This window comes from Sinocyclocheilus grahami, unplaced genomic scaffold (assembly GCF_001515645.1).
Source record: "Sinocyclocheilus grahami isolate Dianchi unplaced genomic scaffold, SAMN03320097.WGS_v1.1 scaffold332.1, whole genome shotgun sequence".
Classification (NCBI taxonomy): Eukaryota; Metazoa; Chordata; class Actinopteri; order Cypriniformes; family Cyprinidae; genus Sinocyclocheilus; species Sinocyclocheilus grahami.
This window is the reverse complement of record NW_015505511.1, coordinates 837,749-860,510: the sequence shown is the minus strand read 5'-3', so window position 1 is coordinate 860,510 and position 22,762 is coordinate 837,749. Positions and strand designations below refer to the sequence as shown.

Below are 22,762 nucleotides of genomic sequence, written 5' to 3'. Positions count from 1 at the left end.
AAAGGAGCCTGACAATATTACGCAGGGAGTCATGGATAGTGTCCGAAATGGTGTACATGATGTGGACAATGGTACATAGAGGGTGCATCATGGCCACAAAAGCGGTTGCCTGTTGATTCATAAAATGACAATTAGGACACCCTATGGTCTTTTGGGCTTGAAGTCCATGAGACCATAAGGTGTCCCATTTGTCATTTTATGAATCCGCAAGCTATGTGGTATTACGTATCTGAAGTTTAGACTCAGAAGAAGACTCCAAGAGATGAGGGGGGGGGCATTTGAGACGGGTTCCTTGTCTTTATAGAAAACTATATAGCTATTTAGCCTACATAAGTATTGCCACAGAGAGAGAAGAGGGAGAGACAGAGAAAGAGGGTGAAGACAAGTCAGGTCAGTAGAGATACCGATCAAACCATCCATTTTGGGCTGTTGCTTAGCAATTAGCCACACTAAGATTCTGAGCACTCTGCACAGATCTCATTAAACATTTAAATGGAGCAGAAGTGGCAACCAGTGACCCTCAATGGGCTTTTAATATGCGGAATGAAAGAGTGGTTCATGGCAGGCTAACACCTAATATCAGTACTTCATATCCAAGAACTTTACCACAAGATACACATCAATTATGTACAGAATTTCCTTCTAGCATATAACTAAATATCTATTCATCCATCCTGTTTTTCACAGGGCAAAAGAACAAACCTGCGTAAGACAGACTCGGAGCGCATCAACCACGGGATGCGTGTGCACTTTAACCCTCTGGCCCTTCTGTTAGACTCCTCTTTAGAGGGCGAGTACGACCTTGTCCAGAGGATCATATATGAGGTGAGAAATAGGCCAAGATCAGTTACATACTTGGTCCACTAGTGAGTAATATAACAACTGGACATATAGCTAGTTGGGATTTCAAGTATATGTCTGTACGTCATATACAGGTGGAAGACCCCAGTTTACCCAATGATGAGGGCATTACTGCTCTGCACAATGCTGTGTGTGCTGGACACACGGAAATCGTAAAGTTCCTGGTGCAGTTTGGAGTAAACGCGAATGCCGCAGACAGCGATGGATGGTGAGCGAAAAACATTTATGTAAACCCAGTAAAATTCTGTCCATAATTTAATACAATGATATAAAAAATGTCTTTCTCTCTCTTAGGACTCCCCTGCACTGCGCTGCTTCCTGTAATAACGTGCAAGTATGTAAGTTCCTGGTGGAATCGGGAGCTGCCGTATATGCCACAACCTTCAGCGATATGCAGACGGCGGCTGACAAGTGCGAGGAGATGGAAGAAGGTTACGCCCAATGCTCGCAGTTTCTCTATGGTGAGAGACCAGTCCTCCCATTATAGGCGCTTTCGAACCACGTAGTTCTAGGAACTAGCCAGCAGGCCCATTTTTCTGGTTGCATTCGCACCGGCAGCAGGACGTCTTTATCCGCGGCATTTACAAACATCAATAACCAGTGAATGGAGGACGCTTTGATCGGAGCTGTTTTTAATGTGTGTCACGGGTTTCGTGATAACGGAGATGGAATACACAACTTACGAGATTTAGGCCGCATCCACACGAAGCCAGAGCTTTCCCTATCCAATCTTTTTTTTCCTTATCTCAAGAAATATCTGTGTACACACGAAACCATGAAACCGACACAAAACGATGCAGTATACATGCCAGACCAGTATGTGGCACTGTAATTCTGCCACAGAGATACACTAAAAACGGAGAAGAAGACTTGGAGCATGAGCATAAACCAGGGATGCCCAAACTCGGTCCTGGAGGGCCGGTGTCCTGCAGAGTTTAGCTCCAACTTGCCTCAACACACCTGCCGGGAAGTTTCTAGCATGCCTAGTAAGAGCTTGATTAGCTGGTTCAGGTGTGTTTGATTAGGGTTGGAGCTAAACTCTGCAGGATACCGGCCCTCCAGGACCGAGTTTGGGCACCCCTGGCATAAACCTTGGGCTCGGTATACAAACGAACATGGAACACTACATTTATTAATCTGTGTTAATGTTAGTTAATAAAAAGACAATTGTTCAGTGTTTGTTCATGTTGTTGTTGCTGTTACGTGACGTAGCGGTGTCTGACTAGGGGCGAGATGTGGGCTGATGACGTCATTTCACGAAATATAAGGATTGGCTGTACACACGAAAATGCAAGGGTGTCGTTTTCAGATTTATACGCTCTGGGACAAGGTTTCAAAAAATAGCGGTTTCATTCTCCCAAAACGTCGGATCCGTCTGGACAAAACACCAATACGATACACAATCTTTACGTATACAGCTAAACGTGTCTCCGTGTGGACGGGGTAGAGCACAAAAATCTGACTAAATCTCCTATGACAACTTGCAGTGTTACATATCGATGCTGAGAAAAGAACACATTGCTGCAGAAAACAGGCAAATGCTTAATCGCTGCTTTGCATGTTCGTGGAGAAAACATTTTTACATGGCTTTCAAAGATGCTGGACGGCCAGTGTTTCGTATTCGTTTGGACAATCAGCGTACACTTACGTCACTGTTAGTTCCTATAGAACTGTTTTAGACCCTACTTTGAAGTAGGAGCTAAATTAGTTCCTAAAAACAGAGTTCTTAGAATCAAGTACGTAGTTCCTGCAGTGCGAACACGTAAAAAAACGGGAACTTGCACCAATAGTTCTGAATAGGTTCCTCTGGTGCGAAAGCCCCTTATGAAACTTTATGAAAGAGGACTTCTTGTAGCTCAACCGGTAACTTGTCGCAATAAAATTATATCGTTGAGATGTTTTTTCACAGGTGTGCAGGAGAAGATGGGCATTATGAACCGGGGCGTTGTTTATGCCTTGTGGGACTATGACGCTGAGAGCCCGGATGAATTGTCCTTTGAGGAAGGAGACTGTCTGACCGTCCTACGAAGAGAAGACAGTGAAGAAACCGAGTGGTGGTGGGCAAGATGTGCCGACAATGAGGGCTACATACCTCGCAACCACCTCGGGGTGAGGAAATGCATTTTGTGGAAATGACATCCTTTTTTTTTTTTTTACTACGGATTGCTCATATTTGTTTTTCTTCTGTAGCTATACCCCAGAATCAAGCCCAGACAGAGGAGCCTTGCGTAAATTCTCCAAATCAGCGCTGATGTGCCTGGAGTTTTGTCTACCATTTCAACAGTCACTTAATTCTGCAGAGAAAAAGGAAGTTTTGAAGATGAACGCATCACATTTAAATGGTGAAAAATGTAAGAATAGTTTCATGTTGGTATGTTATACATGTTTTTTAAGGTTAAAAGCTTTGGTAGAAGAGTTAGACTTGGACGCACATTTCAGAAGCAGGTTTAAGCATGTATAGTTAAGTGAAAGAGGAATGAAGAATTTATGAATTGTACAGATGCATTAATAGTCATCTGAGTATTATATCTCATATGAAGGATGTCAGATTTAGTGATGTAATTTTTCATCTTTTTGAACAAAGTTTCTGTATTCACAAATGCTGATTTGTTTCGCAAAGTGCAAAACAAAAAACCATTCATCTTTTGAAGGAAAATAAGAGTTTTATATTATATTTTTTTCTTTTATTCATAATGCCATGTTACGTAAACCTATTCTTATGGTGCTTGCTGCTACACTACAACAGTGTGTTCTGTGAACAATTAACAATTTATTGCGCAAAGACAGCTTTCATGTATCATAATAAAACTTGTCAAAACTCGACTCACTGTTTTTGTCCTTTTCCCTATTTGGTTTCTGGTTCAAAAAAACATTTCTGGTATTACATTTACTATGGAAGTCTATGCAACAAGGCACTGGAATAAGTTTAAACATTAAAATACAGTTTCAAAAATATAGACACGAGACCAAACCAGGTAATCTATGCACAATATGTACAAATATATACCATAAAATTACAAGCTTCACATTTCTGCAGATACACTTGCCCCATAGATTTACAAGTGCACTGTAAACCCATTTTCTGTTCTTTTTTAATTGTCCCAAATGTGGGACAGTTTAAATAGTCTGCTGAAAAGAGCTTTACTTGTTAACTTGTAATTTCCATGACAAACTATTGTATTTCCTGTCCTTAAATAATTACAAACAACAAAGGGTTTTCACAATAAAACATTTGATTCTTTATTACATTGGAACAAATAGCAAAGCAATAGATAACTAGTCTGGTTTCTAGGTTTTTGAAGACTTGCATTAGTACATGAAATGAAGATACATCTCAAATGTAATAAAGCCCACCAGCTGCACATCAGACAATACTAATTATTATTTGTGTAAGCACAACATGCACTGTTGACCAACAGCGGAAGTTATGAAAGCAATTGGGCCTCTTTTATAAAACAAAAGCAGAACGAATTTCTTCGTAAAAATGTCTGTAAAATCAAGGTTTTACAAATTATTTACACTTGTAAATGTGTTCTGCTCAAGCTTCATTACTGACGCTCAACGTTAAATGAAATTAGCTTTTATACATTAGCCGTTACATTAGTTTAGTAACTTCAAATGATACAGTTATATCTATGATCGTTATTCACTATTTTTGCAATTGCACAATATCTCAAAATGGAGTGAATGAGACACACAACACCACAATGGTTATCTGGGTGACAATTGTGCAATATGCATCATCTGTGAATACATTTAGAATTAGGCACAATGTAATCAAGCTAGTGAAAAAAAACAATCATGCCTGACTGTTCCTACAATCCTAGAGCTTCCCTTTCGGTTACCTCTTCTGTCTTGAAGATAGGGGGCGATATTCAATCACACCAACAAAAGCACCGAAATGGTACAAGTGAACAAAAGCAAGCCTGGTCATTTATTCATGAACCTTAAACTAAATTAATGCAGCAGAACGAATTTCTTCGTAAAAATGTCTGTAAAATCAAGGTTTTACAAATTATTTACACTTGTAAATGTGTTCTGCTCAAGCTTCATTACTGACGCTCAACGTTAAATGAAATTAGCTTTTATACATTAGCCGTTACATTAGTTTAGTAACTTCAAATGATACAGTTATATCTATGATCGTTATTCACTATTTTTGCAATTGCACAATATCTCAAAATGGAGTGAATGAGACACACAACACCACAATGGTTATCTGGGTGACAATTGTGCAATATGCGTCATCTGTGAATACATTTAGAATTAGGCACAATGTAATCAAGCTAGTGAAAAAAAACAATCATGCCTGACTGTTCCTACAACCCTAGAGCTTCCCTTTCGGTTACCTCTTCTGTCTTGAAGATAGGGGGCGATATTCAATCACACCAACAAAAGCACCGAAATGGTACAAGTGAACAAAAGCAAGCCTGGTCATTTATTCATGAACCTTAAACTAAATTAATGTGTAAATCTTTTGCAAAACAATTTGTGGATTGTCCGATTCATTTAAAGGGGTCATATGATGCGTTTTCAAGTTTTCCTTTCTCTTTGGAGTGTTACAAGCTGATTGTGAATAGATAAGATCCCTGAAGTTGCAAAGACTAAAGTCTCAAAACCAAAGAGATATTCTTTATCAAAGTTAATACTCTGCCACTCTCCCCTAAAATGGCGCCAATCAGAGCAGACTGCGCTTGTCGGAAGGAGGGACTTTGTTGAAAACAACGTGTTTGAGAGAGGCGGGGCATAGAGGACCTACAATAATGTACAGTATTTGAAAAATAATGTGTTTTTTGAACATTAAAGCATGTCAACATATTCTGTTACACCAAATAATGATTTTTAAAAAAGCATCATATGACCCCTTTAAATTAAAATCTTGCATTTTATGTTTCATTAACATGTTACGCCCCGTTTTCGTTCACTAAAAATTTGTGGAAAGACATTTTCAACTTTTGAAACAATTTCATTCAACCATAATGGAACAACTGTAAAACTACAACGTATTAAATGGAATATACTTTTGTCCATCACAATCTTGTTTCCATTTGTGACTACAGCCAGCCTCGCAGTACTCTACGATTTCGGCTACAGTTCTTCCATTCAAGACAATTTCGCTTAATGTATCATGTTCACATATTCTGACCAATAGCCTTTGTGACAAATCATAGATACAACATATATCATACAAACTGACAGGCAACAATCGTAAAAAACTGTAGAAATCATACAGTGGTTAGCTCAGCTTGGAATATTATGTGTAAACTGGGGGTGTGCACTACAGACAGTGCGGTGGACGTAAATTTCATCACCAGCATAGAATGTACGTAGTCTGATTTTTCTAACCGTGCATATGCTGTACACTCAACTCGCATATGCGGCTTTAATTTTTCTTGCATTAACTGGCCATCAAATGGAGTATACTTTGAAAAGCTATGTATTCGGCTATACGTAAACACTCAGCCGTCATGCCAAATTTAAGTATACTTTAAGGCCTAGGCCAGGGGTAGGCAAGTTCAGTCCTAGAGAGCCGCAGTCCTGCAGAGTTCAGCTCCAACCCTGAAAACAAAACTCACCTGCCTATAGCCTTAGTAATCCTGAAGACATTGATTAGCTTGTTCAGGTGTGTTTGATTAGGGTTGGAGCTGAACTCTACAGGACTGCGACTCTCTAGGACCGAACTTGCCTACCCCTGGCCTAGGCCTTTAACCCTGCTCTTGGACACCCACTGTCTTTCATTTCCAACCTGATTCAGCACACCTGGCCTGTGATTTTTCAAGTGATCCTGAGGACCTTGATTAGCTGGTCCAGCTGTATGTGATTAGGGTTGTAGCTAAACTTGGCAGGACAGTGGGTCTACAGCAGGGATCCTTGACTCTGAACCTTGAGATCCACTTTCCTGCAGGGATTAGCTTCAACCTGGATTAAACACACCTACCTGCAACTTTGTAGCAATTCTGAAGACCTCGATTAGCTTGTTCAGGTGTGTTTGATTAGGGTTGGAGCTAAACTCTGCAGGAAAGTGGATCTCGAGGTCCAGAGTTGAGGAACCCTGGTCTACAGGACCAAGGCTGAAGACCCATGTCTCAAGGTGTACACTTTGTGGAAGAAAAAAAAACAAACTAAAGTGTTTTCAGATCTCCTGGGCTAATGTCATGTATTTAATATCACTGAGGACCTGAAGACATGTATGATGGAAACACAGTATGGTAAGGGGTGTAACATTTCGGTGACACGCTTGAGGTACTCGGCCAATCACAATGCACTGGATAGCTGGCCAATCAGAGCACACCTCGCTTTTCAGACCGATGAGCTTTTCAGAAGGAATCGACACGTTTCAGAAAGGTGGGGGGCATAGAGGAGAAACAATAATATATAGTATGTGGAAAATAATGTTTTTTTTTTTTTTTTACTTTAAACCGCATAAACACATTGCATTACACCAAATACACAAAATAATGTTCTTTTTAGCAACATCATGTGACCCCTTTAAAATAGTCCAAGTCCGTGTGACATCAGTGGTTCAATCGTACTTTTCCGAAGCTACGAGAATAAATTGTGCACAAAGAAAAGATAACGACTTCATTCAACAATTCTTCTCTTCCGCATCACCGTACGCCACCATTCACGAGAGTACTACAATGCATGCGTGTGCATTCCTCTGATTGTAAACAAGGTGTAGCTCATGCGTCATGATACTCATATGAATGGCGGCAGACGGTGACATGGAAGAGAATAATTTTGAATAAAGTCATTTTTGTTTTCTTTGCGCACAAAAGTATAAAATTAAGGTTTAACCACTGATGTTACATGGACTATTTTAACAATGTCCTTAGTAATTTCTGGGCCTTGATCATGGTTCTGTTGCCATCTATGGATGGTCAGAAAACTTTCCAAGTCCGTGTGACATCAGTGGTTCAATCGTACTTTTCCGAAGCTACGAGAATAAATTGTGCACAAAGAAAAGATAACGACTTCATTCAACAATTCTTCTCTTCCGCATCACCGTACGCCACCATTCACGAGAGTACTACAATGCATGCGTGTACATTCCTCTGCTTGTAAACAAGGTGTAGCTTATGCGTCATGATACTCATATGAATGGCGGCAGACGGTGACATGGAAGAGAATAATTTTGAATAAAGTCTTTTTTTTTTTATTTGCGCACAAAAGTATAAAATTAAGGTTTAACCACTGATGTTACATGGACTATTTTAACAATGTCCTTAGTAATTTCTGGGCCTTGATCATGGTTCTGTTGCCGTCTATGGATGGTCAGAAAACTTTCGGATTTCATCAAAAATATTTGTCTTCTAAAGTTGATTGAAGGTCCTGCCAGGTTGGAACGACATGAGGGTGAGTAATTAATGACAGAATTTTCATTATTGGGTGAACTATCCCTTTAAAGTTAAAGAACGTTTTGATAATATGAAGAAACTTTTTCCACTATAAAGAACCTTTTGTGCAATGGAAAATTCCATGGATATTTAAGGTTCTTCATGGAACCAAAGATGACAATAAAGAACTTTATTTTTAGGAGTAACACCTCTCAGAACATTGTGTTCTACAGAAGAAAGTACGCCAAGTTCGTTTATAAAGACTTGATTCCTATATGTCAGGAAGTTTACAAAATCTACACCTTTCCAAGGAGACACTCCACCGTGGCGGTCTGCCTTACATTCCCCACGTGCACTGTGACTTGGAAACCACGGCGGAAAGTCTTGGCGTGGAACAGGAGGACTATGGCGGCCTCAAACTGCCAGCAAATTGTAGGGTTCATTTTGGGACTCACCATGACCATGCCCTAAAAACACAAACACTCAAGATCAAAGAAATCATAAAGATATATCTACATAAGGACTTTATTTAGTCTTTTCTCCTCTTGCTCTCGTTTTGAGATCAGACCTTTCGTAGTAATGAGCGATCAAAGTTCCCAAGTGCAAGTGTGGCGGCCTGTCCGGCTCTTAGCACGCGGCAGCCGGAGCGATTCCGGTGGATACTGCACACCTTCAACCTCAGGAACCGCCCATCATCGGTGGGACCCACAACCAGCCGCTCTCCTTCACGACACACACCACTGTGTGTGAATAGAAAGTCAATTATGAACTAGAAAAGGAAAGTTCATCAAGACAAACTGAACATTGATTGGCTTGAAAAAGCCTTGAAGTTTATATAGGCCTTATGAATTGGTCACATTAACCATCATTTAACAGATTTTTGCTGGTAAAATCAGGTCATTTCAAAATGGAAACTGGGAGATCAGGGATTCCATAAAAGGGTGAAAGACTTCCATGTGAAGATTTCACAAGGCATTGAAATGTGTGTGTAAATCAGATTCTACAATGCTAAAACATTGCTCTGAGTTGCTACGGTTTGATAGGTTGTTCTGAGTGGTTGCTAGGGCATTGATAAGCAGTCACTAGGGTGTTTTAGGTGGTTGTGAGAATGTTATAAGACAGTTGGAAGAGTGAGAGTATTCTAAAGTGTTGTTAGGGTGTTGCCTAGGTGTTTTGAGCGTTTTAGAGACAGCTGGAAGAGTGAATGGTTTCTAAGGCATTACTAGGGCGTTACCTAGGTGTTCGGAGCATTTGATAGACAGTTGGAAGAGTGGGTGGTTTCTAAGGAGTTGCTAGGGCATTGCCCAGGTGTTCTGAGCATTTGAGAGACATTTGGAAGAGTGGGTGGGAATTCCATGGATATTTAAGGTTCTTCATGGAACCAAAGATGACAATAAAGAACTTTATTTTTAGGAGTAACACCTCTCAGAACATTGTGTTCTACAGAAGAAAGTACGCCAAGTTCGTTTATAAAGACTTGATTCCTATATGTCAGGAAGTTTACAAAATCTACACCTTTCCAAGGAGACACTCCACCGTGGCGGTCTGCCTTACATTCCCCACGTGCACTGTGACTTGGAAACCACGGCGGAAAGTCTTGGCGTGGAACAGGAGGACTATGGCGGCCTCAAACTGCCAGCAAATTGTAGGGTTCATTTTGGGACTCACCATGACCATGCCCTAAAAACACAAACACTCAAGATCAAAGACATCATAAAGATATATCTACATAAGGACTTTATTTAGTCTTTTCTCCTCTTGGTCTCGTTTTGAGATCAGACCTTTCGTAGTAATGAGCGATCAAAGTTCCCAAGTGCAAGTGTGGCGGCCTGTCCGGCTCTTAGCACGCGGCAGCCGGAGCGATTCCTGTGGATACTGCACACCTTCAACCTCAGGAACCGCCCATCATCGGTGGGACCCACAACCAGCCGCTCTCCTTCACAACACACACCACTGTGTGTGAATAGAAAGTCAATTATGAACTAGAAAAGGAAAGTTCGTCAAGACAAACTGAACATTGATTGGCTTGAAAAAGCCTTGAAGTTTATATAGGCCTTATGAATTGGTCACATTAACCATCATTTAACAGATTTTTGCTGGTAAAATCAGGTCATTTCAAACTGGAAACTGGGAGATCAGGGATTCCATAAGAGGGTGAAGGACTTCCACATGAAGATTTCACAAGGCATTGAAATGTGTGTGTAAATCAGATTCTACAATGCTAAAACATTGCTCTGAGTTGCTACGGTTTGATAGGTTGTTCTGAGTGGTTGCTAGGGCATTGATAAGCAGTCACTAGGGTGTTTTAGGTAGTTGTGAGAATGTTATAAGACAGTTGGAAGAGTGAGAGTATTCTAAAGTGTTGTTAGGGTGTTGCCTAGGTGTTTTGAGCGTTTTAGAGACAGCTGGAAGAGTGAATGGTTTCTAAGGCATTACTAGGGCGTTACCTAGGTGTTCGGAGCATTTGAGAGACAGTTGGAAGAGTGGGTGGTTTCTAAGGAGTTGCTAGGGCATTGCCCAGGTGTTCTGAGCATTTGAGAGGCATTTGGAACAGTGGGTGGTTTCTAAGGCGTTGCTAGGGCTTTGCCTAGGTGCTCAGAGCGTTTGAGAGACAGTTGGAAGAGTGGGTGGTTTCTAAGGAGTTGCTAGGGCATTGCCCAGGTGTTCTGAGCATTTGAGAGGCATTTGGAACAGTGGGTGGTTTCTAAGGCGTTGCTAGGGCTTTGCCTAGGTGTTTTGAGCGTTTGAGAGACAGTTGGAAGAGTGGGTGGTTTCTAAGGAGTTGCTAGGGCTTTGCCTAGGTGTTTTGAGCGTTTGAGAGACAGTTGGAAGAGTGGGTGGTTTCCAAGGCATTGCTAGGGCGTTGCCCAGGTGTTCTGAGCATTTGAGAGACAATTAGAAGTGTGAGTGGTTTCTAAGGTGTTGCTAGGGCGTTGCCCAGGTGTTCTGAGTATTTGAGAGTGCATTGCTATGGGGTTTGCTAAGAAAGTTTACAAAGCTAAAGTGTTCCGAGTAGTTGCAAGTATGTTACTTTGTTGTTGCTAGAGTGATCTAGGTGGTTGCTAAGATGTTGCTAGGATGCTAAGGAATTACTAAGGTGTTCTGAATGGTTGCTAGGGTATTTATTTGTCCCTTATAAAACATGGTTTTATTATAGTGAAAGTGTAATGACCATGTTTTTTGGTGTATTGATTACCATTTGTATAACCACAGTTTTACTACAAATACCATCGTTAAACTATGTTTAGTGTAACAAAACCATAGTTAATTTTTGGTTACCATGGTATAACTATAGTAACCATGTTTTTTCTTTTCTCTTGTAGTGTGTGTGTATATATATATATATATATATATATATATAGATATATATAGATAGATACAGTATATACTTACAAGAAAAAAGAGTGGTTGCTAGTGCATTGCTAGGTGGACGATAGGCAGTTATTAGACAGATGAATAGACAAGATTGACATAACAGATGTGAACTGACCTGTACAGTGTTCCACCAACTACTGTTCCTACATCAGGAACACTGTAAATCTCATCCACCTTTAAGAACACATCAATTTGACACCAAATATCTTGGAATATTTTAGAATTAAGACAAGATATGTACGCGTTGGTAAGAGTGTGTTTGTACCTGGAACTCCGTGAGCTGCTGCATGAGCTCCTCTTGCTCCTTACTGTTGCTCAGAGGAGGAAGAATGTTGAAAAATACCTTCAGAAGGTCCAGATTCTCCCCAGACACACTGGAGAGGGTGAATATGGGCGTCACACTGTAGGGAAAGCGATGCATCATTACGCACACGCATACTGTACAAACTAGTGTTGAACAGCTATCAGCGGTAAGGTACTTTGTAGGGTATTTTTAGAGCAAGTTACATATTTAAATCTTAAAGGTACAGTACCAAAAATAGGCTGTTTAACTGTGAGGCTCAAAAATACTTCAGGTGGGAAAAAATGCAGTAAAGTGTATAATGACCCCTCTATTCTCATACACACATGTACCTGGAGGATTGTGCAAACTGCTGTGCAGCCATTTTACTTGTGTTTTTTTATGAAAATAAAACTTTGCATTGAAGAAAAGTAGATTTTTGTTTATATATGCTGTCAATTATAGCTCTTAGAAAGAAAATCGGAATCGGCAAAAAATCGGTATCAGCAGATCACACTAATGAAAAATCGGAAATCGGAATCGTCCAAGAAAATTGCAATCGGTGCATCTCTAATTAAATTGATGAAAAGTCACAGTAAAGACATTTACAATATTTCAAAAGATTTCGATTTCAAACAAATGCAGTTCTTTTGAACTTTCTATCCTAAATAGTTCTGGAAAATGTATCATGATTTCCTCAAAAATATCAAGCAGCGCACAACTGTTTTCAACATTGATAATAATAAGAAATGTTTCTTTTCACCAAATCAGCATATTAGAATTATTTCTGAAGGATCATGCATCACAGGAATAAACTACATTTGGAAATATATTCAAATAGAGAACAGTTTTTTTATTTTATTTATTGTAATATTATTTCACAATATTACAGTTTTTACTGTATTTCTAAACAAACAAATACAGCCTTGGTGAGCATAAGATACGTCTCCAAACCTTTGAACAGTGGTGTAAATATTTTAAATAGTGTAAAATACTGAATTTATTGTAAATATTTAACATATCGGCCAGCTTTAGTTCAAGTTTTTATGGCTTGCTCATTACTCTTAAATCACTTTTACAACTTATAGAGCAATATAAATATATATGCATAAATACAAACCAATGCCAGTATTGGCTCCCACCACCAGCATGGCAAAGTCTGGGCAGTAGCTTGTCAGGCCAAATATAGTGGTCTTCAAGTACTTATAATGACCAGCCAGGTCAATAAAAGTGATCATCTTAGAAGAGCTCTCACAGATCTCCTCTGCTGTACGGGAGTCACTGTAGTTTACAACCTAAAACAATGAAAAAGACCAGTATTTCTCAAAGCAACATGCTTATATGTTAGTAAGCAGGAGGTTGTTGGTTTAAATTCCTGAATATTTGTCTCACCGCTCCTTTGCTGTTAAATCCCAGGATCTCAAAACTGATGCTGGACGTCCGTCCGGTTTGAATCTCATGCAGGTGTCTGAAGAGGTTGAGCCTGGCCCTGCCCCGTCCGTTATCCAGCTCACCCTGAGTCAGCACCCCCAGCAGAGTTGACTTCCCTGAATCCACGTTACCCAGAACAGCCACACGGAGATCCAGGAACTACACACACAAACGCAGAAATCGCAGTGACAGTACTTAATACATTATTAGTTTAGTGGGTCAATGACAAATAAGGATGGCTGTGATGATAAAAAAAGAAAATCTTTTAAAAATCGATTTTGAAAAATTGCAATTTTATTACTTTACAAATGGCTGTATAACAACCATGAATAAGTAATAAATATTATATTTAGCCTAAAAAAAGGGCAAAATTATTGGATATATTTTAAGAAATTTAGAGAGTCTACTGTGGTCAATGTTATGACGATTTCATTTTTTATGACTTTCCTCTCAACGGGACAACTAAACAGCTTCCTGAGAGTTATTTATACCCACTGGTTTTTAACTGGTGGAAAAAAGTTGTTATAAATATTATGCCAAAATTATGTATATATTTGAATCAATTATTTGACAAATATTTTATATTTTAATAATCATGTACTATTTAATTTTTTAAGAAATAATAATAATAAAATTAATAAGTTATTTTATAAGAATATAAGCCTTTTAATGAGAACTTTTCCAAAAAGTCATTCTGAAATGTTCAAAAATAGGCAAACGCGATAATTATTTTAAAACTTTTAGTTTTTTTGCATTTTTAAAATGTTTTAATTTTCTATTTTGTATGTTTTAAGAAATAGAATAAACTAGGAATCATTGGAATAAAAATATATTTTATTACTAAGTTTTTTTACAAGTTTTTTTTAATCCTTTTTACAAGACCTTTTTCGTAAATACAAAAAAAATAAATAATAAAAAATTTAATAAAAATGCTAATTATATAATCATTTAAAAACGTTTTGTATGTTTTATATTTAATATTATTAAAATGTTGTACTTTTTATTTAGTATTTTTAAAATAAATAATAATAATATATATTTTATTCCAGTAATAGTTGTTCGCAAGAATGTAAGCTTTTTTAACAAAAAAATAAACAAATAATTCAAACAATTTAAAACTTATATATAATAAAAAAATATATATTCTTCATCAAAAAGTTCTCTTAACAGATCCTGTAACAAAATGTGCCATGACTGATACAATAACAAACCACAATTCAACAATAGAAATGAAATGGAAACTGACTGAAGCCTCACAAGCTCACCTGCTGGTCATCTGGAACTTTCCGCACAAGAACTTCAGCGATTTTCCGTCGCGCTCTATCGCAGTCCACCTCCCTCTCTCTCAGGAGCGTGATATCGGCTCCAACCCTGCACAGAGTCACAGAGTCTTACCAAGACAACACAACATGCCTGTAAGCCACTTCTTACACACTGACATTAAAGAATAAACTAACTGCACAATGAATTGAATACATACTTCTCAGCCATTCTGCGAAGAGTCTTAAGCGAGGCTTTCATATCTTCTTCTGTGAGTCCAACCAGCAGACCGTTATCCTCCACCCCAATCTGATACACGGCCTCCCCGCGACCCTCCTGCAGTCGCCATTTCAACTGCGTGGCCAAATGTTCGAACCGATACTGCGTGGGGTTTACCAGCTTCAGCTGAGTGAAGAAAGAGGACGAATAAGACATTAGATACATAAAAATGTCAGTAAAAAATATGGTGAACTTCAATTTTCACAGGTGTTTGCATACCTTGTATTCAATGTTTCCCTCTTCAGCCTACAAAATGAAGATATGTGGGCAAATAACAATCAATTACATAAAAATCTTAAATTAAATTAAATAAATAATCAACCTTGCACTGTATCTATCTATCGTCCGTCTATCCATCAATCTATCTATCCGTCAATCAATCAATCTATCTGTCTGTCTGTCTCAATATATAGCCTGTCAATCTAACTCTATAACAGACAGACGGATAGATAGATACTATCTATCGTCTGTCTATATATCTATCTGTCTGTCTATCTCAATATATAGCCTATCTCTCACTCTATCTGCCTATACAACCATCAGGCCATCCATCTATTTTTTTTAAAGCCGTGCTCATGCGTTTACATACAAATACCTAGCCGTAAGTATGAAGTATAATGATAGCAACGTTAGCCATTATTAGCCCACAAGAGAGCAGAGGTACACAGACAGAAAACCTTGCGTGAGAACTAGTCTAGTGTTTAAAACCAGCTCACAGAGCCTAGTTAAGTAAATATCATTATTAATATTGCTCAAACTATTGTTGTCAGCAATTGATAATTTGCTTGCAAGAAAGTTCTCAAATTAACATTTGAACTGTACAGCGCCCTCTAGCAGAAATAAAAACACGGTGGGTAAGTTGTTTATCATTGACGTCAAAGCCATAGTTCACTTAAAAATGAAAATTGCCATAATTTTTCACCTTCGTGTGTGACCCTCTTCTGTAAAAACACAAAAGGAGATGTTAAGCATAATGTTCATGCTGCACTGTTCCACACAATGAAAGTTTAGGCACAGACACTGTACAGATGTAAAAGTGCAAAAAGGCACCAACAAAAGAACATAGTCATTATAACAGTATAATAAAATGGGTTGCAATGACAGTGTCTTTAACGTGATTTTATTAAAAGCCTCTTTCAAGAAACACAAAGCAACAAACACAGTATGGCATTTAAATGACCTGTACAATTAGGCTTCTCAAATCATGCATCCATTACAATGTCATAACAACGGTTCATGATCATAATCAGCTTCATCAATGGCATTAACCTTATACATTACCAAAGAAATAACTCATATAAATCACACTTAGTTGTTTTTTTTTTGGTTCTACATTCAGCACGTATCATTCATTTCTACGGCACGGTAAAATGAATAATTCATCTTAAAATGAACAAAAAACACACCAGACACTGAAATTTGAGAATGTAACCTCCAGTATACTTTCATCCTTACCTTACAAACATAATCACTTCTTGTCTGTGCAGTGATGGTCCCTGGTGGCTACATCCTAAAAAATACAAGCCCTGATGCATGAAATGTAGGCCACATATTATCATAGTGCTAAGCTACCTCTTTAGGAGAAACCATCTTGCATTGTTTCACACCATAGTGACATATTTTTTTTTTCAAACATTAAGGATATAAAGGTAAATAAGGACTTGACTGTTTGCATGTGGAACAATTTGTGCTGTAGGCAAAGGAAAACAACATCATGGGATCAAACGGAGCAGCTAAGGCAACACATGCGTCAATATTAGATATTATTGTACAGATGCACCACACGTGGCATCCTACGTGGGGAAGCACCAAGGATATGTTCAGAACATGAATTACTTCAGACCTGGGATAAACGTATGACTATGATAAACAAGAAAGCTTTTAAAGAACTTCATGTTAGAGTAGATAAGTTCACATTAATGTTTGGAAGCCGGTAAACTAAAAAGTTATTAAAAGAATACACACACATACTAAAAATATGAAAAGATTTTAAAATTGTCAATATTTGTAAATAATTTGGGGAAACGCTTAAAGTCATAAAAAATGTTTTCATTCCTCCTTAAAGGCACAGTGATAAGAGTAATAAATGCTACATTAGAGGACGACTGTATGATTACAAGTGGAACTTAATTGTGTTCTATAATTAAATCTTATAATGAGGTTTGCCTTTGTCCTCCGGTGGAGTCTGACATTTTATCATCCTTCAGTACAACCAGGTTAGCTGCCATAAACTGTGTTAGCCTGTTTCTTCAGGCCTGATGTGGCAGGTTATAATATTGCTTGCTGGACTGCTAAAATATGCCAAAGCGAAAAGCATCCCACAACTTCTTTAATAAATTCTAAAATAAAAAAATGACACCATGCAGCAACTAAAATATTTAGCTTTCAGTAAAATGTTAAATATTAAATGACGTTCATGAAAAACTGTCGTCATGTACTCACCTTCATGCATTCTGAAACATTTTTTCAGTAAAACATAAAAGGAGTTATTCGTCAGAATGTCCAAGCTGCTCTTTTCCCTACAATGAAAGTGAATGGTGGCCAAGGCTGGCAAGCCAACTTTTTTCATCCCATTCCTCACAGGTAGCAATAGAATGGCTTTATGCATCTTGGAATACAGTGCACAAGTCATTTGTCTTTTTTAGAGATTTACAGCCTCCGGTCCCCATCCACTTTCATAGTATGGAACATTCTGGCAAACATACCACAAATCGTACAGGTTTGGAACAACATGATGGTGAGTAAATGAATGAAAATGCTAAAACAATGTACATTTTTGGATGAACTATTCTTTTAATGTTTAACTACAACTGACAGCAAGTGGTGTATCTACTAGGGATGCACAGAAACCACTTTTGTTTAAATAATGTGAATACCAATATTTCCTGATAGATAGATAGATAGATAGATAGATAGATAGAGTGGAAGGTTTAACGTACAGTACCACACTACAGATGCAGTCCTCAGCATTCACACTTGAGTCAGTTTAGAGTCTCGGCAGACAACTGGATCAGAGTTCAAGCAGAAGGAAATAATTTAACTGACAACATTCTGGCAAACATACCACAAATCGTACAGGTTTGGAACAACATGATGGTGAGTAAATGAATGAAAATGCTAAAACAATGTACATTTTTGGATGAACTATTCTTTTAATGTTTAACTACAACTGACAGCAAGTGGTGTATCTACTAGGGATGCACAGAAACCACTTTTGTTTAAATAATGTGAATACCAATATTTCCTGATAGATAGATAGATAGAGTGGAAGGTTTAACGTACAGTACCACACTACAGATGCAGTCCTCAGCATTCACACTTGAGTCAGTTTAGAGTCTCGGCAGACAACTGGATCAGAGTTCAAGCCGAAGGAAATAATTTAACTGATCTCAGGATTTTGCAGCTTGGTGCATATAAATAGTCATGTCTATGCCCGTGTGATAGGCAGCGAGCTTCACAATGACTTGGGTTCTTCATCAGCAAAGTTCTTCATTAGCACGAGAGAAGGTTGGTGAGATCAATGCATGGGTTGGATGCCTAAATGGGCGTATGACATTACTTCATAAGTTCATGGCTGAACTTCCAAAGCATCTTGTGTTCGGTATCCCAATGAAAATGGACCTCAAAAGATTAAAAATGTCTTGGTGCAACATCTCGAGTCCAAAAGAGCTGTTGAGATCAACATTTCTTGGGTGGATTCTGAGCTTTAGGTCTACTCTGGAGATATGGGAATGGTGGTCTCTACAGGACTGGAGGTGACAAGACAAGGTGCAATTACTTAGGGGAAAAAGGCTGTGGAAAGACAGGATCACTGGGGAAAAAAAGAGGGGGGAAAAAAGCATGAAGTACTACAAAACCATCATAACATGTTTAAAAATTACAGGTCAAGGAAAGCACCTCTGCCTTAAAATATTATTTCAATATATCTTAATTTCACCCAAAAAATACATTTTAATTTCATTAACGGCAGCTATTTTAGGGTGCGTGAATATCATTATGGCAAGTTCTCTTGGGGTTTAGTGGGCAGATATTTTTATTGGAGACATTTAGGGGGAACTTTCAAGAGGCAACTGTGGTGGGACAGGGTGGTTTGTCAGCTTGGCAAGGGGAGGAGGGTTCAGAACCAGCTCCCGAATGGCAGAATTCCTTGATGGTGACTGTGAGAAGGTTTGTAGTGACGTCAGTCACGACTACATTGGCAGAGCTGGGTGCCATTTCAGGGTGCCAATCGGGATCCCCCTCTTTTGGCACCCTGTTTTCCTCAGGAAGTGGGGCAGTATTGCGGTCACTAACCTGGCAGACCGAAGCTCGACCCACCTGGGTTCGATGTCGAAGTTTCCGTTTTCCGCCCTGAGAAGTGACGAGATTCGGAGAGCCCTGATTTTCGCCTTCAAGAGAGGAGGATGAATAGGAGGGTGAGGAAGGGAGGAATGGCACAGAGCTGGACTTTGGGTGAGGTTGGGAGGCATCTCGGGAACGTGATGAGGCTGCAGAGTCCAATTTAGTTGGAGCTTCAGGTTGAGTCACTTGTTTCTGAGGTGAAGGGGAGCTGTTGTTAGACCCACTGGAGCTGGATGGAGAAGGTGGAGGCTGATATTGAAACTTCTGCGCATTTGCAGAGGAATGGCTATCACAGCAGCCTCCACCTCTCCGATTGACTCCGGTGTTGGATCCTTCATTGGCCATGGAGGACATTGACCCACAGGGGTTAAGCCCGAATGGTTGGCCATACATCGGGAAGCCCAGCATCTTCATAGGATGCTGGAAAGGCCTGTAAGGCATGTCCCCATGCTTTTTCCCAATGATGCGATTCCGGGATGGGATTTGGGATTTGTCAATGACCTTCAGGTTCAAGACTATGCGCCCTCGCTTAACCTCCCGCGGTTTGACCCTGCGGTTGAGGATGCGGACAGTTTCAGAGAACGGAGAGATGGGAGGACGGGATAAGGATGTGGTTCCCATGGGGTCACCTAGGGGGTCGGGTCGTGGCAAAGGTCGCCGAGACATCCTATGACAACGATGGATGTCTTTCTTCAGTTTATGAGCAGCGGCGAGAGAGTGCACTCTGGGGGTTGGAGCAGTGTTGTAGGAAGAGGATGATGAAGGCGGAGGAGGAGCTGCACTTGCAGAAGAGGAAGAGGCGGGAGGCTTCGCAGTGGTGCGAGGTGGAGTGCGTTGGGTATTTGAGCTCCGGGGTCTATCACCCGCCTGTGCCCGTGCCTAGATAGGTGGAGAGCGAATATGACTGGGAGGTACTAAAACATCAGACTAAAAGTTTATTTATATGTTATGAAACACTCAACATGTACTAAATGTATTTAAATGTTTAAACATTTGAAAATGGATTAGATTAATTTCAAAAGAACATTTTAAGGAACTTCCAACCTTTAGTACAAAGTTTTTTGGTTTAGGTCCACGTTTCTTTGGGCCGTAAAGTTCCTGCTGCCGCTCCCTATGAATTGTAGGACAGCACCATTTAAGCCAAGGAAAATATGACATCACTTTAGCGTCAAGCCCAAACCATAACAATCCAAATGCAAGGCTTTGAAGCATAATGCAAGTCATCTTTGTTTAAAAATCCACCAGAGAGGCTAGTTTCCAGTCAAACTGGCAGCATAAAGCTGCAAAAATAAATCAAGCGAGGAAAAAAGAATAAACGTAAACAATCTTTTCCTGGCTCTTACATCGAAAACTTGAACTGTGGGCATCTATATACATACTTTATGAGGAATAAATATTTTTGTTCTCTACATTTTTCTAACTTTATATAGAAATAAAGTTTTAAGAGTTAAGTCTTTAAGTGATACTTACTTTTGCTCAAAGGCCGTGATGAGTCGATCATCCAAGATGTTCCCCTCTGGTTCCCATGTGCTGTGTCTACATTGCAAACCATTTAAAATCTTATAAATGGTAACAGGTATTTAAGAAATATCAACGTTTTTCTTTTCCCCATCAAGATTTTAGTACTATCAGTTTAAAAGGTGATATATTTATATATGCTGTATTTTTACAGTACTGCATTTTTGCAGTTCATTTAATTAGTCCCATGATGTGACAAATACAAATAAAAGCGTCAATTTTTAAAACTGTCCATATAAACTCAAATCAGTTCATCAAAACTGCAGGCATAATAACAACAAATCAAAAATGTAATTGAAAATAGTTTTAGAAATGTAGTTAGTAGTATGTCAAGTCACAACACTGCTTGACCTTTCAGCTACCCACAATGCACTTCTGCAATGATAAGGCCCGTTTCACGATGCACGCTGGAATCGGCACACACTTTCTATTCAGCAAATCAGAATGAATTCACATAATATAAACAGTTTATAGCTCTGGTTTGAGTCCATTTGTTGTCATTTACTTACTATTTGGATGGAAACTGATCCTTATGTAAATTAGATTTGACAATCAAATTTAAAATAAATTGTATAACCATTTTAGAATTCGTGGCAGTTATGCAAGGATTTATTCAAAGCAGTAACACACAAATCACTTTATTTTAGAGCTTATGGAGCTGCAGCTGTGTTACGCTTTACACACTACTTGTGCACAAACTGTGAAACAGACCTAGGTGAAACCAAATCAAGTCCCTTTCCACTCAAACTACAGAAAAAGTTAGAAAACAGTGTACGACACTGAAATAAACAGCACAATATAAAAATACACCCATTGCGATATTTATGTTTTACACACTTACTTTAGTGCCCAACCTTTCCATTTAAGCAGGTACTCGATTCGACCCTTCAAAAGAGAAAAACAGCATAAAATGTTCTTTATTTCACACGAATTAAACCATGCATGAGCAACACGTGCTATACTTCAAACCGCATGCCCTTTTATTTTATTTTTGGGGCTCAGGAAAGTGTGTTTACCCAAATATACACTAATACAGCACATCTAACACCTTAAACCATGTGGCACGACACCGTGCAGTACTGAAACTACTCGACCCTTCGTGCATTGTTGAGATCTTTGAATCTTATGTCGGCCAGCATGCATTGATTTGGGACACATTGTCCCTTTTTAGTCTCCTCCTGCTACTTTTTTAGCGGGCTGCTGTCAGTTCCCAGCACAGCACAACCCAATTTTACAACATAAATCTCAAGTTGCATATCCAAATGTCCCACATTCGACTTGTTATTTCCAATCTGACAATGCAAGTAAATGTATTGGGTCGCTAAATCGGGAAGCAACTGCAAGTAGGCCTCCCCCGCTTGTCATTGCAGGCGCCTTGAAGCTCTGCATCGCGAGACTACCGAAAAACGACCCTCTCGCTGTACTCTACATCGTGAAAAACATTCCCAAAGCCGCTAAACCCCGTTCTTCCTTACTCACTTTCCTAACGCGGCTTTTCAGGATGGCTTCCGCGGCGAATACCCGCTCTCCTACCGCCGACAGCTCCATCTTTTCGGTGTGTGCGCTCCACAGTACGAACTACACTTTTCTTCTTCTTCTTCTTCTGATGTTTATTGGCGGTTTTGGCAAACCAACTTAAAGGTGCATTACCGCCACCTATTGATCTGGAGTGTGGAGTGAACAGATTTGGTAGAGAGAAGGATATTATATATATATATATTTTTTTTTATTAATAATATTAATAAAAACATTTTTTTAAAAACCCACTATTACAATTTATATTCTTTCCATATTTCCTGTCTTTTTTAGGTAATTGAACACTTCCTCTTTCATTCTTGATTGCATTTGTCTATTCCCTAGTAATATCTTTAGTGATACTTTATCAAATCCCATCAAACCTAATTTATGATTAAGCTGATTTCTTTCTCTTTCCTATGCATCACATTCTAGAAGAATATGCTTTACGGTTTCTGGATTCCCACATTTATCACATCTTCCATTTTCATGCTTCCCTATTTTGTGTAAATTGAAATTTAAAGCTGAATGTCCAATCCTCATTCTTGTTATAATAACATCTTTC

General features: G+C 39.0%; 3 protein-coding genes across 10 annotated transcripts in view; 1 reads left to right on the top strand and 2 right to left on the bottom strand.

Moving 5' to 3' along the window:
- Window positions 1–3,678, top strand: part of tp53bp2b (tumor protein p53 binding protein, 2b) — a 31,932-nt gene extending 28,254 nt beyond the window's left edge. For all 6 annotated transcript variants that reach the window (XM_016295250.1, XM_016295247.1, XM_016295246.1 and 3 more), the window contains 5 exons: window positions 688–825; window positions 936–1,069; window positions 1,156–1,322; window positions 2,771–2,970; window positions 3,052–3,678. In XM_016295250.1, coding sequence (XP_016150736.1) covers window positions 688–825; window positions 936–1,069; window positions 1,156–1,322; window positions 2,771–2,970; window positions 3,052–3,093 — 681 coding nt within the window. In that variant the 3' untranslated portion in view covers window positions 3,094–3,678. The remainder of the gene's footprint in view (window positions 1–687; window positions 826–935; window positions 1,070–1,155; window positions 1,323–2,770; window positions 2,971–3,051) is intronic.
- Window positions 3,679–8,494: 4,816 nt separating this feature from the next.
- Window positions 8,495–16,413, bottom strand: LOC107602654 (GTP-binding protein 2-like). Its single transcript, XM_016295217.1, has 12 exons — window positions 16,396–16,413; window positions 15,043–15,069; window positions 14,765–14,949; window positions 14,550–14,655; window positions 13,246–13,443; window positions 12,945–13,148; window positions 12,872–12,882; window positions 12,207–12,242; window positions 11,839–11,974; window positions 11,689–11,747; window positions 8,767–8,938; window positions 8,495–8,665 (listed from the first exon to the last, which is right to left on the bottom strand). The coding sequence occupies exons 1-12, from the start codon at window positions 16,411–16,413 to the stop codon at window positions 8,495–8,497; spliced, it is 1,323 nt and encodes a 440-aa protein (XP_016150703.1).
- A 1,474-nt stretch (window positions 16,414–17,887) lies between these two features.
- On the bottom strand, window positions 17,888–22,367 carry cbx6a (chromobox homolog 6a). Of its 3 annotated transcripts, none has more exons than XM_016295242.1 (6): window positions 22,162–22,367; window positions 21,524–21,567; window positions 20,635–20,700; window positions 20,209–20,275; window positions 19,117–20,043; window positions 17,888–18,634 (listed from the first exon to the last, which is right to left on the bottom strand). In XM_016295242.1, exons 1-6 carry the CDS (start codon window positions 22,228–22,230, stop codon window positions 18,632–18,634), a joined length of 1,176 nt encoding a protein of 391 aa, XP_016150728.1. In that variant the 5' UTR covers window positions 22,231–22,367; the 3' UTR covers window positions 17,888–18,631. The 3 variants fall into 3 exon arrangements, with proteins under 3 accessions (XP_016150728.1, XP_016150730.1, XP_016150727.1); XM_016295244.1 differs by having other exon boundaries at window positions 19,141–20,043; XM_016295241.1 differs by having other exon boundaries at window positions 17,888–20,043.
- Between the last annotated feature and the right edge of the window lie 395 nt (window positions 22,368–22,762).